Source organism: Clarias gariepinus, chromosome 18 (assembly GCF_024256425.1).
Source record: "Clarias gariepinus isolate MV-2021 ecotype Netherlands chromosome 18, CGAR_prim_01v2, whole genome shotgun sequence".
In the NCBI taxonomy this organism is placed as follows: Eukaryota; Metazoa; Chordata; class Actinopteri; order Siluriformes; family Clariidae; genus Clarias; species Clarias gariepinus.
Genome location: NC_071117.1, coordinates 1,411,828 through 1,427,500, shown reverse-complemented (window position 1 = coordinate 1,427,500; position 15,673 = coordinate 1,411,828). Strand labels below are relative to the sequence as shown.

At 40.3% G+C, this 15,673-nt stretch overlaps 1 protein-coding gene across 1 annotated transcript in view; it reads right to left on the bottom strand.

The window, feature by feature from the left end:
* The window catches only part of LOC128506831 (uncharacterized), a 30,103-nt gene extending 16,888 nt beyond the window's left edge, over nt 1-13,215 (bottom strand). Inside the window, exons 1-19 of the mRNA XM_053477429.1 lie at nt 13,162-13,215; nt 9,085-9,159; nt 8,424-8,448; nt 8,138-8,183; nt 7,572-7,697; nt 7,284-7,480; nt 7,045-7,148; nt 6,733-6,845; nt 6,070-6,288; nt 4,738-4,812; nt 4,305-4,537; nt 3,775-3,841; nt 3,511-3,654; nt 2,882-3,078; nt 2,695-2,798; nt 2,470-2,579; nt 2,178-2,351; nt 1,889-1,920; nt 1,706-1,803 (exon numbers count right to left, since the gene is read on the bottom strand). Of these exons, the coding sequence (XP_053333404.1) occupies nt 1,706-1,803; nt 1,889-1,920; nt 2,178-2,351; nt 2,470-2,579; nt 2,695-2,798; nt 2,882-3,078; nt 3,511-3,654; nt 3,775-3,841; nt 4,305-4,537; nt 4,738-4,812; nt 6,070-6,288; nt 6,733-6,845; nt 7,045-7,148; nt 7,284-7,480; nt 7,572-7,697; nt 8,138-8,183; nt 8,424-8,448; nt 9,085-9,136 (2,116 nt within the window). The 5' untranslated portion in view covers nt 9,137-9,159; nt 13,162-13,215. The remainder of the gene's footprint in view (nt 1-1,705; nt 1,804-1,888; nt 1,921-2,177; nt 2,352-2,469; nt 2,580-2,694; nt 2,799-2,881; nt 3,079-3,510; nt 3,655-3,774; nt 3,842-4,304; nt 4,538-4,737; nt 4,813-6,069; nt 6,289-6,732; nt 6,846-7,044; nt 7,149-7,283; nt 7,481-7,571; nt 7,698-8,137; nt 8,184-8,423; nt 8,449-9,084; nt 9,160-13,161) is intronic.
* Between the last annotated feature and the right edge of the window lie 2,458 nt (nt 13,216-15,673).

The following is a 15,673-nucleotide window of genomic DNA, read 5'->3' as shown; positions in this document are numbered from 1 at the left end:
GTCCTATAAGGACACGTGATGTAGCTGAGATGCAGCTGTAGGAACAGGCTGTGAGATTGCCTTCACATAACACAAACTGGTGTATAATATTATATATACTGTATATTATTATATATTATAATGCTCTACCAAAAGGCTGAGCGGAAACTTAAGGGTTAAAGTTACAGCTTCAACTGTAAACACTGACATGTGACTCTGGAGACTTCATCATCATCATCATCACATGTTACTGAAGTACTGACTCTTCACAATCTGTTTATTATTAGATCATGTGACTGAGTCGTTACTATAGTAACCAGAGTGTAACCAGGTTAACCCAGACAGTCAGTACAAGAGTTAAAATTATACTAAGAGTTAAAGGAAGCGAAAAGAAAAAGAGAGAAAAGGATTCATCCAATCACAGGCTTCACTTCAGTGACAGACATTCCCAAGAGCCAATGGTAGCAGAAGCCCCGCCCACAGGTCGCGTCGGCGCTACCTGCGGCACGAGACCGGAAACTGGAGAAAACCGTATGAGAGCTCAGTCTGGAAGATTCTGGAACATTCCTCCAGAGAGTTACACACTAGTTTAATGAGGAATGTGAACAGACCCTGGTGTCATTACATCATCAGGAGTGAGAATGTTAATGTTAAAAGTGTTATAAGACCAGGTGAAGTGTGATTAATGAGTGTTAAAGTACTAAACAAGAGATTTGAGACCTGTGTGTATGATTTATAATAAAAGTGGTTGAATTAGAAGTTAATCATTATACTGTCTGGTGTTTTTCCAAGGCTGAGTTTTATGGAATAAAATAATCATGTGTTTAAAAAAAGAAAAAAAAAAAAAAAAAGATTTGTGTGTAATTCTGTGTTTTGTCCCAGTTGGACTCCTATGAGATCACCAGCTGGTAATGGAACTACAATCTTCTGGTTTTCAGATTTAAAAGCCCCTTTTGAAACCTCAAACTTGATGGTTTTTCCATTTTTGCTCCTGGAACGGAGAGACTATTCTTTCTTTTCTTCTGATTGATAAGTCTCAACTCTCCAATCAAGCTTTGCTCTAATGAGCCGATTCATTGTTCATCGCATTTTCAGCCTATAAAGTTGAACGATTCTGTTTAGTTTTGAAAGGAAAGTGTTTATTTTAAGAAATGTAAATTTATATTGTGTATTCTTTGTCATATTGAATATCTGCCTGTCATTTCTTTTGCAAGTTACATGAATTATTGCAGTATTTTGTTTAGCAGTTCATCATTGTAAACTGATTTGGTCAAGGTGAAAGAGTTAGACTATTGGGCTTGAGAACTTTTCTTTGTCACGCTGTGTGAAAAGTTAAGGCTGTTCTTTTCTGAAGGCTGTTTCTTTATTACTGTCCAGATCTTTTGACTACTGCAAATTAATTGTTTATTTGTGACTCTTTGAATTAACAAAACATAATAACTTTGTTTTATCCTTATACATCTCTACAGAATCCACGGTGTTGATCATCCAACCTCTGGTAGTGTCCTACCTTCTGAGAGCTCATACTGAAAATCATCTTCGGGCACGGCACGTGTGTTTAATGTTGCGCGCTACATGATGCATTAATATAAACCTGTGCTACCGTCGGATCTGCTGCTATAGAAACGTAATCAACACCTTGTGACTAATCAGAGAGCAGCACTGAGCATTACTGGGGTGTGCCAGTGTGTGTGTGTGTGTGTGTGTGTGTGTGTGTGTGACAGACCTGCTGGCGTCGCGTTGGTCAGGCTGGCGATGCTGCTCATGATCACTGCATTTGACTCTGTGTTTGACGACAGTGAAGCAAAGTGGAGCCATGAGAACCTGTGAGTAGAAACAATACACACTCTGGTTCATGTTATGGCGTTGTTTGTGTTTAAGGGCATCAGTGTGTGAGGTTTGAACTTACATTTCCTGATAGATAACGCAGTTAGGGTTCGTCTGAAATACACAACAAGGCCAGAGCAGATTGACACATGACCGGCATGGTACAGCATATCACATACAGTATATTCTCATTCATAGGTCAGAGTTCATGATGAGTTTATCATAGGAATCAGAACCTTCATCATATACCACCATCACATACTCTTCTGAACATACTGGTTAAAAGAGAAACATTTAGCAACATTAGCTAAGCTAGATATGGACCTATACTAAGATCAGGCTTGTGATGAATAATACAGTAAATTCTGAACCATGTTCATCTGTGAGATGAGGGTGATGAGCTGAGGGAGCTGCTGTCTCCGTGTCACTGAGGTCAGTATGCTGCTGAACACCGTGTCAATGAGCTGCTTTTTATCTGGAAACTCAGGTAGTTTAACAATGAGCTCAGCTATCTGCTTCAGAGTCAGGACATCAACAGCCTCCAGCTGGTGGGACAGGATTAAAATAACAAACACATACACATGATGGAAAGTAGGCAGAAGGATGGAGAACAGATCTTGAAACAATACCATCTGGGATAACTTTCTCATCTTCTGTACTTACAGCATTAAACTCAGCATACAGCTGGTAGATCTCCTGCACCGTGGCAAACTGAGAGAACGCACCCAGGTTTAGCAGGATCCACTCAGAACTGCCGTTAGTCATGCAGCCACCTGCAGGGGGCGATACTGAGTCAGTTCAAATTCAACATCATGTAAATAGTGTGTTCTAACTCTGTGTGTGTGTTTATCACATGTTGAACAGCACTCAGAGGGTGAACAGTAATACCTGTGGAGTTCTGCTGGAGCAGGAACGGTTTGATGAAGTTATCGTAAACAATATGTGTGTTATTCTGTGGTATCAGGAGGACGTTGTCACTCGTTTCCTTCACACTGGAGAAAGAATATTCACATGAGTTACAGAGGAACCCGGTGATCACCCTGAAATGAGGCGTGCAGATAAGAGGGCGACCTACAGGATCTGGAACGTTTGGCAGGTGAACGGTTTGGCGCTTAGGCAGTGCAGGTACTCGGGCGTCAGTGTGGGTAAGAGAGGCTTCAGTTTAATACGGAACCACATGGTGACAAACGTCGGGTCTGACAGGTCAGCCTGATTCGGGTCATGGATTCGGTCTAGGATGTCTCTGAAAGGGGAATCTTCTGAACTAAGATTCTGGAGGGAAAAAGCAGCACAGGTGTGTGTCAGTACTGTTACAGCTGTGGTGTGTCAGTAGTGTTACTGTGATGTGTCAGTAGTGTTACAGCTGTGTGTGAGTAGTGTGTCAGTAGCATTACTATAATGTGTCAATAGCATTACTATATGTCAGTAGTATTCTATGATGTGTCAGTATTGTTACTGTGATGTGTCAGTAGTGTTACAGCTGTGTGTCAGTGGTGTTACAGCTGTGATGTGTCAGTATTGTTACAGCTGTGTGTCAGTGGTGTTACAGCTGTGATGTGTCAGTAGTGTTAGAGCTGTGTGTCAGTGGTGTTACAGAAGTGTGTGAATACTGTGTCAGTATCGTTGCTATGATGTGTCTGTAGTGTTACTGTGATGTGTCAGTAGGGTTACAGCTGTGTGTCAGTGGTGTTACTGTGAGCGCACAGTGTGGGCGAGCTGGTTCAGGAGTGTGTTGAGGTTGATTGACAGGTGCCGTATGAGACTGGTCACTGTGTCCCCTGTGAGCGTCAGGTTAGTACTCGCTGCACACTGCAGGATATTCGCCACGTGCTCCATCACATTAGGAACCTGGAACAGCGAGGACACGTCACATCGCTAAAGCATAAACAGCTCTAAAACTCATTATAATGTGTCATTATTATCTCTTTATAATATTTAAAGTAAGTAAAAGTTGATAATGTTTCTTACAGCACACATGCCACCCAGAGTGACGCCACAAGGGTCCTGAGTTACATTCACTGAATTCTCCATATAACTGCAATCAAACAAACATGAAGAGAGATGAGGATGTTTAAATGATTCTGCGTTCCATAAAGTTCTTTATATTTTGTTTACTTGTTTGTCCTTCAGTCATTATGTGGATCCATCACATTGTCATGAGACTGTTTATAGCTAGCGGGTTATCAGTATAACATAGTAAGAGTCTAATGTTTCATCAGTGCTTCTCATACTATCTACATACTGCATGGTGACTATATGACAGTTATTTTACTGCAAATAAGAACAAGGAGGACGATATGGATTAAATAATAGGCTGATTTGTATGAAAGTGTTTAATAAAATATTGGATAAGTATGAAAAAGTGTGTTTGCAATGCTGTGGTTTGCGTTTTTATATTATTCACCGTTGGTGGTCAGTCTAAGTAGGAGAATGTAAGCTTGTGGATGGTTTGTTCTTGTATCATTGAGCTTTTTCATGTAAATATTTATCATACTCACAACACACTATGAAAGACAGCAGCGAGCTCATCAGGGATGTCTACGGACGTGTATCTATGCAGTACTGGGACGACGACGTGTGTAAACCAGGAGTTGACGTCTGTAGGATCGAACGTGTTTTGATTGATCAGCTGATCGTCGCTGGTGTTTTTATACGGAGCTGCGAGCTCCGCCAGCGTCCAGTTTAACATGGCCTGGATCAGCGTCACACTTCTCATGTGGCTCAGGTCCTGCTGTAGAGAAGATAAAGGTCAAGGGTTAAGGGCAGTTTAAATGAGGCGGTTAATTCCCAGTGTTCCCAATAAAGAAATCCTCCTAAACAATAACAATCTCTAATTTTTTTACATATGCACTTTTTTTATCTTCACTTGTATCTTCTTCAGCTAAATTGTTTAGAGGATTTTTAAAAATCACATTAATGGTAAAAATGTACCTGATGTGTGAAGGACACAAAATCTCTGACAAAGCTCCCAACAGGTCTGAACGCAGTCATGAAGCCGTTCACCGTCTGGGGAGGCACAGTCACGCCCACTCATTACATCATACATCATGTGATCAGTCACAATATTACACCAGTCCGTCTCCATGACCAGTTACACAGGGCACGGGGAGAAAACTCAACACTTTAACAAACCTAAATGTGTTTGTTTTCACACTTCACACTCCCTCTGCTTTACTTCTCCTTCTAATGTGCTGTTTCAGTGTCTATATACAATACCAGACAAAAGTTTGTACACCCCTTCCAATCCATGGTCAGTCCTGATGTTTATTTCTCTCTACACTATAAACAATACTGAAGGTGTTTATTATCCAAACACACAATAATCTCCTCTGAACAGTTGATATTGAGATGTTTATCTGCTCCTTCTGCTCTGTAAAGCTTCATAACGGCTCTAATCTGAGGTGCTGGTTGTTAATTGGTGATTTCTGAGGCTGGTGACTCTAAATGAACTTCTCCTCTGCAGCAGAGCTCAGGTTTGGTCTTGTTCTCCTGGGAAGGTCTTCATAAGAGACAGTTAAATCATGGAGCTTGATGGGTTTTACAAACACACTCCACACAATACTGTTCTTGTGAGAACTGATCCAGAATAACTGAACTTTACATCTTAAAATAATAACATCTGACTGTTGCTGTTGTAACTTAACTAAAGCCATAGTGTTATTTTTATTGTTTAAAAAATACCATATTGTTTTATCTAGAATGTAGAAATTAAATTCAAACTTTTGACTGGTACTGTATATGAACTAATGCTGAGGAGAAGCCCGGAGAGGGGCTATTCTTCTATGAGATCATATTGGCTTGTTTGAGCAAACATGGAAAAAGGATGAAAAGAGGGTTCAGGTGAGAACGCCTAAACATGACTAAAAGGTGACTTTTGCCAATAGGTGACCTTTAACTGAGAAATAGATGTGTAGTATCTAATGGGTTCCAATCATTGTTTTCACACCACGATTTAGGGGTTTGGATGGTTTTCTAGACGCCACCAATTTTTGGTTTTAGGAATCCAATCCAGCAATATAGAATAACTATTAGCACTTGTTTCTGGCATTATCGCTCCAACAAGGTTACCATTACCATCAAACCACCAAACTCAACAGACTATAGTGCATTCAAATTAAATTACATTAGGAAACAATTAAAAAGGTTTTGAATCAGTTAAACCTCTCCTCTCAGAACTAATACTATTTACATTACATCACACTACATTCTATAGCTCTCACTGCACAGTTACCTTTAAGCTGAAGGTTCATGTAAATGAGTCACCTGTGAGAGTGGATCTTGTGGAGAAGATGAGTACATGGCAGGTAATCCTGCATTCCATACGCTACCGTTGAAGGTGTTTGTATCTTTTCCAGAAGATGATAGTGAACTCATCAGGCTTCCCAGAACCACACTGAGGGATTCGTTGTTCAGACCGGCTGACTGAGGAGACAGCATGAGCTGCGCTTTCTGCTCCGGACTCAACAAGTGCAGGACATCCATCTGTGGTGAGATAGCATGAGATTGTTATATGAGCAGAACCTTGAGCTGAGCCTAAAGAATTCTGTTATGATGTACAGTATGTCAAGGACAGTCAGAGAATAGGAAACACCTATACATGTAAAGATAAGTATGTACAGGTAAGTCATGCGTGGAGAACAGGATGGAGACACAGTGGGTGTTTTGAGGGTTTTATATGCTCAGTCGTTCAGAAGACAGGCCGGTCAGTCTGAGATCAACTCGTTCCTCTGAAGTCTTGGAAAGGACAGTAAAATTGGAATAAACCCTCTGTGGTGTATTCAAATGAGTCTAGATGTTCTGATGCTTGATTACTCCTGAAGATTGGCCACCCTGTAGTGTTTACATTCCTCCCTGTACTACTGTAGGTCTTGTACAAGTCAAAAAATGCTCATAATAGAATTTCAAAATAGCGTTAACATTGAGTACCGCATTAAAGAGCACATTGATAGAGCTGAGGTCTCGAAGCTGAGCCAGAACTGAAAAGGAGCCGAAGTTCTGTGTGAGCCAGTCCTCAGTAGTGTCACCAGGGAGCACACAACCTAAAACACACCACACACAGAGTAGAGCTGATTAATATAAAATACACACTACACATCCCAACTTTATCTTCTACTTCAAGACCAACAGACAGACTGCCCCATTAAAAATAAGTAAGATAAGTGAGGGATTTCAAATGAAGTGAACTAGAAAGTAGATTAAAGAATGGTCGTTCTTGCAAGCCTCTCCTGCTGTATTTACCTGCAGGTGCGTTACTAGACAGGAAGGGCTTCATGAAGTGTGAGTAGATCCACTGCTGCCTCTGAGGATCCAAACTGGGGAACTGCTGACTCAGCTGCTGCACCCTGGAGCACACACACACACACACACACACACACGCACGCACACACTGGTGATGAGTTTCCATTTACAAGTGTAACCAATAGACAGTTTGTTGTTGTTTATTGTTGTTGTGTGTGAGTGTGTGAGAGTTTGTATACACAGTCTGGTAGGTCTGGCAGCTGAAGTTGTTGTAGCCGAGGCAGGTGAGGAAGTTCTGCGAGGCAGCAGAGAGCAGTGGAGTGAGCCTAACCTGAGCCCAGACCCTGATGAAGTCATTGTTCTGGAGCAGGTCTGTGGTGCTGACGCTCCATCCTGCAGACACGTTCAGCAATGGGACGCCACTCAATTCTGAGTTCTGACACAGACAGAGGGAAATTCAGGAGTGGAAAAGATGAACAGGAAGATCATTCATCGTCAAGTTTACAAGGAATTTCCTCCTCTCTCACAATAAAAGCGAAGACATCGAGCAGAGCATCAGTCAAGCTCTTCAGGTTGAGGATCTGCTGCTCTCCTGCCCCGGGGCCTGATGGGACTCCAACACACTTCAGGAAGTCTGACGCAGGGCCATCAATCTGAACAAACAAGACATCAGTGTGAGTTAGATATGAAACATGGTAGTTAGACAGAGTATTCCATCTCCTCTAGATCCCTAATTCCACTCACTCATCCAAATCTACTTCTCTATCCATTATCCTTTATTTTTATACTTCTATTCCAAAATCCTCCATCTCATTCATTCATCTTTTGCTATTCTAGTTGTGATTATGGTGAACTTAGGAGCACCCTGAATGGAACACCAGTCCAACAGAGGGCACCATGCCTGCACATTCACAAAAACCTGAGCTCAGGATGGAACCTGGAGATGTTTGGTCTAGTCTTATATCTCCTCTCTGGCTATGAGTAAACACTTTTACAGATGTGTGGTTATGAGGATTCCAACAGACTGTTCTGTGAGTGGACAAAAGGTGTGTGTGTGTGTGTGTGTGTTTGTGGCTGTTTAAATAAGACTTACAGGACTACAGTCCTGTTGTGTAAGTTGTGTAGGTTGTGGGCTGGTCCTGCAGGTTTCACCGTGGAAAATTCACGCATCAGTGAAAGACAAAGAGACGAAAGGAATGAGAGAGAGAGAGAGAGAGAGAGAGAGAACAATAAGAACACAGATTTTCAGCATTACTCATCAATGCTTTTGTTCAGTTTACATTTTTTGCGGATTAAACATTTTAAAATCATTTTTCTCTCTCTGTTCAGCATGAAGGATGGATTTTTGGTTTAGAAACAAGCTTAGAAACTGTACTTACAAGTTCAGTGCTGTACATAAAGTTCCTGTGAACACACACACACACACACACACACACACATTAGTGCTACATCATAAGCAGGATGTTCATCTGGCCTGTAACCCTCTGGCTTCGTGTCGTTCTCCAGCGTTCTCTCACTTTAATAACAGCCCTGTCAGGTCAGGGTTCCTCTAGTGTCCTGAGAACGTTCCTGACCAGGCTGCATTCCACTCAGCTTTATTCAGGATAATCTCTAATGTCTGACACAGACAGATCTAACCCTGAGAACCACAGAGTCCCTCTCCATCTTCCTGTACTTGTCTTCTGCCTGGAGCTGAAGGTCCTCAGTGTGTACAGAGAGATGTTGCTTTAGTGCAAAGTCAAAGCCGTCATGTTGGAAAGTTCCTTCTGTGTCTAAGACACTTTTAGATTTTGCTTCTGCATTTAGGCAAATTATTTCTGTCTGGCTTGAGCGTGAATCAGCAACACAACCCTGAGTGGATATTATACGTGTACGGTATCTACTAAACACATTACCACTCTCATTACATCACTTTACTTACATTAAACTTGTAAATCATAAGTAATCCATAAATAATCATTAACATTAACTGATCAGTGTCATGGGTGTGTGTGTGTGTGTGGGAGGAGGGAACGTTGCGTGAGAAGGATCTGGACATACCGAAGCTCAGCACTCCTGAGAACAGGAGCAGGGAGTAGTGTCTCTTCCTCATGGTGAGGAGAAGGTCATGAAGAACTGCAGAAGACATCATGAGACATGAGGAAGGTCTCACACAACAGAGACAACACAGAATTACACCACACACTGAAACATTAAACACCTAATAACAGAGCTCAGAGCTCAGGGTGGGGCTGGGTGAGGACCAGGTGATGGAGGCGTGAGAAGACTGGCTGATGGTTCAGATCTTACTGCTGCTGTGCTTCACCTGTTTACAGGAAATAAAAAGCTGTGTGTGAACATCACCGTGTAGTTGAACAGCTCACACACAGCTTTTTATTTCCTGTAAACAGGTGAAGTTCATAAAGCGCTCGCTGGATCATTAGGTTTATATTCAGAAAACAGCAGCAGGTCGTAGAACCGGTTCAATTTATTTACATTCAAACTAAAGATTTCTGTGTTTACTTTCTATAATATTATATTACTGATGTTTAAACTCTCCAAGGATAAAGTTTGGTTTAGTCCCAAAAGATTATTATAAACTGCTGCTGAAATATTTAGAGGATTTATTGATTTATTATTTATTGTGTGTGTGTGTGTGTGTGTGTGTGTGTGTATCAGTGCCTGCCTAATTTAGATGTTTAAATATTAATATGTAATATTTATTAATGTTTATGTAATAAACTCAGAGGATTGTTGTTGTTGTTGTTGTTGTGTAGTCGACAGGTTTGGTGTGTGTTGTGAACACAAAACTGGCTTTTTCTAGTCTGGAATGTTTACACATTTTTCTCCTGAATAAGTCGGTGTACAGTGTTTAGACAGCAGTGTTACAGAATTCTATGAGGATTTCATCATACAGACCAACTCCCTCCGTTACTACCTTTACCTCCTTCATCTTCTCTCCCTCCTTTACCTCCTTTACTACCTTTACCTCCTTTATTACCTTTACCTCCGTTACTACCTTTACCTCCTTCATCTTCTCTCCCTCCTTTACCTCCTTTACTACCTTTACCTCCTTTATTACCTTTACCTCCTTCATCTTCTCTCCCTCCTTTATTACCTTTACCTCCTTTATTACCTTTACCTCCTTCATCTTCTCTCCCTCCTTTATTACTGTACCTTTACCTCCTTTACTACCTTTACCTCCTTCATCTTCTCTCCCTCCTTTATTACCTTTACTACCTTTACCTCCTTTACTACCTTTACCTCCTTTATTACCTTTACCTCCTTTATTACCTTTACCTCCTTTACTACCTTTACCTCCTTTACTACCTTTACCTCCTTCATCTTCTCTTCCTCCTTTACTACCTTTACCTCCTTTACCTCCTTTATTACCTTTACCTCCTTTACTACCTTTACCTCCTTCATCTTCTCTCCCTCCTTTATTACCTTTACCTCCTTCATCTTCTCTCCCTCCCTTACTACCTTTACCTCCTATCTCTTCTCTCCCTCCCTTACTACCTTTACCTCCTATCTCTTCTCTCCCTCCTTTACTACCTTTACCTCCTTCATCTTCTCTCTCTCCTTTACTACCTTTCCCTTCTTTATTCCCTTTACCTCCTTCATCTTCTCTCCCTCCTTTATTACCTTTACCTCCTTTATTACCTTTACCTCCTTCATCTTCTCTCCCTCCTTTACTACCTTTACCTCCTATCTCTTCTCTCCCTCCTTTACTACCTTTACCTCCTTCATCTTCTCTCCCTCCTTTACTACCTTTACCTCCTATCTCTTCTCTCCCTCCTTTACTACCTTTACCTCCTTCATCTTCTCTCTCTCCTTTATTACCTTTACCTCCTTTATTACCTTTACCTCCTTCATCTTCTCTCTCTCCTTAATTACCTTTCCCTTCTTTATTACCTTTACCTCCTTCATCTTCTCTCCCTCCTTTATTACCTTTACCTCCTTTATTACCTTTACCTCCTTCATCTTCTCTCCCTCCTTTACTACCTTTACCTCCTATCTCTTCTCTCCCTCCTTTACTACCTTTACCTCCTTCATCTTCTCTCCCTCCTTTACTACCTTTACCTCCTATCTCTTCTCTCCCTCCTTTACTACCTTTACCTCCTTCATCTTCTCTCCCTCCTTTACCTCCTTTATTACCTTTACCTCCGTTACTACCTTTACCTCCTTTACTACCTTTACCTCCTTTACTACCTTTACATTTACATTTAGTCATTTGGCAGACGCTCTTATCCAGAGCGACTTACATTTTTTTATCTCATTACACATCTGAGCAGTTGAGGGTTAAGGGCCGCGCTCAAGGGCCCAACAGTGGCAACTTGGTGGTTGTGGGGTTTGAACCTGGGATCTTCCGAACCGTAGTCCAATGCCTTAACCACTGAGCTACCCCTGGCCCCATTACTACTTTTTTACTACTTTTTTTTTACTACTTTTTTACTTTTTTTTACTACTTTTTTTACTACTTTTTTACTACTTACTTTTTTACTACTTTTTTTACTACTTAATTACTACTGTTACCTCCGTTACTACCTTTACCTCCTTCATCTTCTCTCCCTCCTTTACCTCCTTTATTACCTTTACCTCCGTTACTACCTTTACCTCCTTTACTACCTTTACCTCCTTCATCTTCTCTCCCTCCTTTATTACCTTTACCTCCTTTATTACCTTTACCTCCTTCATCTTCTCTCTCTTCTTTACTACCTTTACCTCCTTCATCTTCTCTTTCTTCTTTACTACCTTTACCTCCTTTACTACCTTTACCTCCTTCATCTTCTCTCCCTCCTTTATTACCTTTACCTCCTTTACTACTTCTATCCTGTACCTAATGTCTGTACCTGTTGTACCCCACATCTTTAGCGCCCCGGAGTGTAATCACATGTGTTCAGCCTGTATTAACCTTCTACATGTAATTAGAGAGGATGTAGTGAGTGTAGAATAAAATTTAAACTGAGGGTGTGTATGATTATCTGTCCAGTGTCCTGTCCACTGTTAGTAAGATCATAGCGGTGGATACTGTATAAATCATCATCATCATCATCATCATCATCATCATCAGGAGGTTCAGTGTGTGATGTGATATACAGAAGTTCCACAGTGAACACAGGCGTAGATGAGAGTTAGTGTTCACACTTTTTATATACTTACAGCTTCCTTCCTGTTAAAGCTTAACTTGGACACACATAATCAAGGGTTTATGGGTTAATGAGAACACCAGTTAGTCTAATCTGCATGTGTTTGGACTGTGGGAGGAAACCGGAGTACCCCGAGGAAACCCACCAATCACAGGGAGGACACACACACACACACACACACACACACACACACACACACTGAGGTGGGGATCGACCTCCGACCCTGGAGGTTTAAGGCCGCAGTGATAACCATTACATCATCTTATTCTATTTTAATCCTCTTCAGCACTTTACTCAGCTTTTGTTGTGCTTTAAATAAATTCTGACCTGCTTCACGAACGCCATGCCCTGGGTTTTGTTCTACAATAGAAAAGATAAAAATAAATAAAAACCCTGACATGAGGGTGTGTGTGAAGTTCTGAGCGGTGCTGTACGTGTAGAATAAAGGTGTGTGTTCTGATACGTGGCAGTATTGTGTGATTTGTCTCTCTGTTATGTTGGTCAAAGTTTCACGTCTTTGTGATTTGCTTGTTGCGGTTAGAATCAGTGAAAGGGAGCCGAATGTAGAGTATATAGAGAGAAGATAAACAGGACACAGGGGTTAATAAGTGAAACAGCGTGAGTGCAGAACTGGGCGAGGTTCACTTCAAAAGCTGGAGTGAAGAATGAAATCTAATCATTTAAAGCCCTTTTTTAATTCATAAAATAAAACATATAACAATTAAAATCTTTATGCCAACAAAGCAAAGGATCAGTTCAGACCCTCGTGTGTGAGAAAAACACCCTGACTTCACACACTCACAATCAGATCAAAGGAGAAAGGAATTTTCAATGACGAGATTTTTGTTGCCCGAAAAAAACCTTAATCGGGAAATTATTTTGGTGTTCAATTTTTTAAAATCCATGATTATGAAATAAATAAAAGATCATTCCCTACATGTGTAAACAGTATATACTTTTCTCTATTTCTACTTTCTTTTGTACTTACAGTATAATAGTATATCACCAGAAAACACTGTGTGAGGAACAATAACGTGAGTTTCTGAAACAGAGGAACATCATTGTTACAACCACAGGATGTGTCTTCTGACCTGGTTGTGTAAGAGATATCACTCACACACACACACACACACACACACACACACACACACACTTTCATCCCTGCAGTAATGATCTAGTGGAAGACTCGCAACTATTCACTTACTTACATCCAGGTGGTGACTTGTTTGTGACCGGCAGTGTAGATTTATAGGTGTGTCATTATGTGTGTGTGTGTGTTAAGAATGCGTGTGTATAGGTGTGTATGTGTGTATGTGTATGTGTGTAGGTGTATTTTAGTTCATTATCATAACTTTATGCAGTAGAGAAGAGACATGCAGTAAAGGTCTCAGCAGGACCTCTGACCCTGTATGACTTTATTATGTCTTTGTTATGAGGTTGTGATGATGTCCAACCAAAACACTACATCAGGACAGTGTTGTTGGTTTTAAAAGTTTGAATGACTTTGATGTCAAGGTAATGTTGGATTAATGTCCTCAGTGTCCTGCAAACCTGTAAACAACAGAATTCTTGACAGCATGTATTCTACTGTGTTCACACAGCATTGAACCGAAGCTTTGGTCCCACCAGAACTCAACAGGAGCATCATGAAGTATCTCAAAGATTATTAAAATCACAGAAGTGTAAAACCAGTGAATGTTGTTTAAGCATGTTACACTCGTACGGTGCGGCTACACTTCAGTCCTTACACTACCGTACTGTAACACGGTGCTCACACAGCGTCGGCTCTAACACACGGCCCTCACACCGCTCTCACACCACCCTCACACCACCATCCCACCGCCATCCCACGGCCCTCACACCACCCCTCAGTAGTTTGTCCCAGTGTAGCTGCATCCTGATTTAATGATCTGGTAAATAAGGTGTTTTTAGTGTTTTTCCGTAGCACTCATTGCTTGATAAAGCATTCAGAAATGAGGACCTGCATTTATGTCCCAGACAGGACACTTATGTGCTTAGTTTATCAAAAAAGTTTATAAAAAGTAAATCTACTGTTAGTAGGGAGGGGAATTGATAAGATTTTTACGATTCCAATTCCATTTTCGATTCAGCTTAACGATTCGATTCTTTATCGATTCCCTTATTGATTCTCATTTGGAAGAAAAGGGACAAAAAATTGTTGATTAGCATCACCAATGAAAAAAATTATTAAATAATAAAATAAATATTCTTCTGTAAAATTAACAAAATACAACAAATTATTTTATGGCAATTCTACAAGAATGTCCAACATTTTTTCGTGAAATACCACCAGACTTTGGACGTTTGTTCCGCTTAGGTGCCATGCTTACTATTGACTGAGCGTAAGCTACGCAACGTGCATAAGTTACGCAATGTGCGTGATGACGTCATTCGTGCCCACTGGAATCGTTAAGGGAATCGTTTGCAAATTTTGCAAACGATTCCGAGGAATTGAAACACTGGGAACCGGTTTCGATTCCCATCCCTAACTGTTAGCCACATTAGCATTTCAAGCATTTAAAAACAAACGAATAAAACAAACGCATCATTCCAAGATCATGTAGTCAACGTTGGTCCAACATCATTTCATCGAAGTAAATCTAACTTTTAAAAACCACCTGATACTGACTGTGTCCGAGTGTCTGACCCGAACATCACAACAACAATTCCTTTGCAACAAAACCCGAGAATTCCTTTGAGTAGCTGAGCGAGAACGTGTCCATTTCTTAGTGTTTTAACTTTAAACAATAATAATTTAAAATGCAAATTATTCATATTTCTTTAAGTATTGATGCTAAAATTGGTGTAAACTTCTAGAAGCATCTGACCTGTAAAAAATGTTTTTTTGGTACTAGCTTAAAAAGCAAAAAAATCTGTAGTGTCCGTAACCATGTCAAATTCATGTTGCAATATCGTAACAATTTTACATTTTATAATAATACACTTTTTCCGGTTTGTGTCTTTTCATGTGAAATCTAAATGGGCCAAGTTTCATCTGAATGACAGTTAAGATTATTAAAAGATTTGAATTCAAAGTTACTGACACTAAAACATAAAAGGGCATGAAACTGTATTTATCAAATGTGTTTCTTATCTGATAAAAATATAAATGTGTATCAGTATTTACTAAAAATGAAGCATGGTTTGGGAGATAAGAAGCATTAAGTATTATAAACGATGGTGTTATATGATTCTATCTGAGAGTTTACTTTCACAGAAGTGAGACACTTTAACACCATGTCTGTGATACCGCTGGGTGAAAAGAAAATCACCAGAGAAATCCTTAATATGTAAAATTCCAGATTTACATAAATGTTTCCACACCACTATGTCCTGCATTAATTACATTAAAACAAATAATCGTTATTTATTTATCACCCTCGGCTTGTTCGTCAGGAACAATCTGGTTATTTTGATTCAAATTTTTCACATTTCATACAAATTACCATAATTTTCTTTTGATTCTGTAAAAGTGCTTA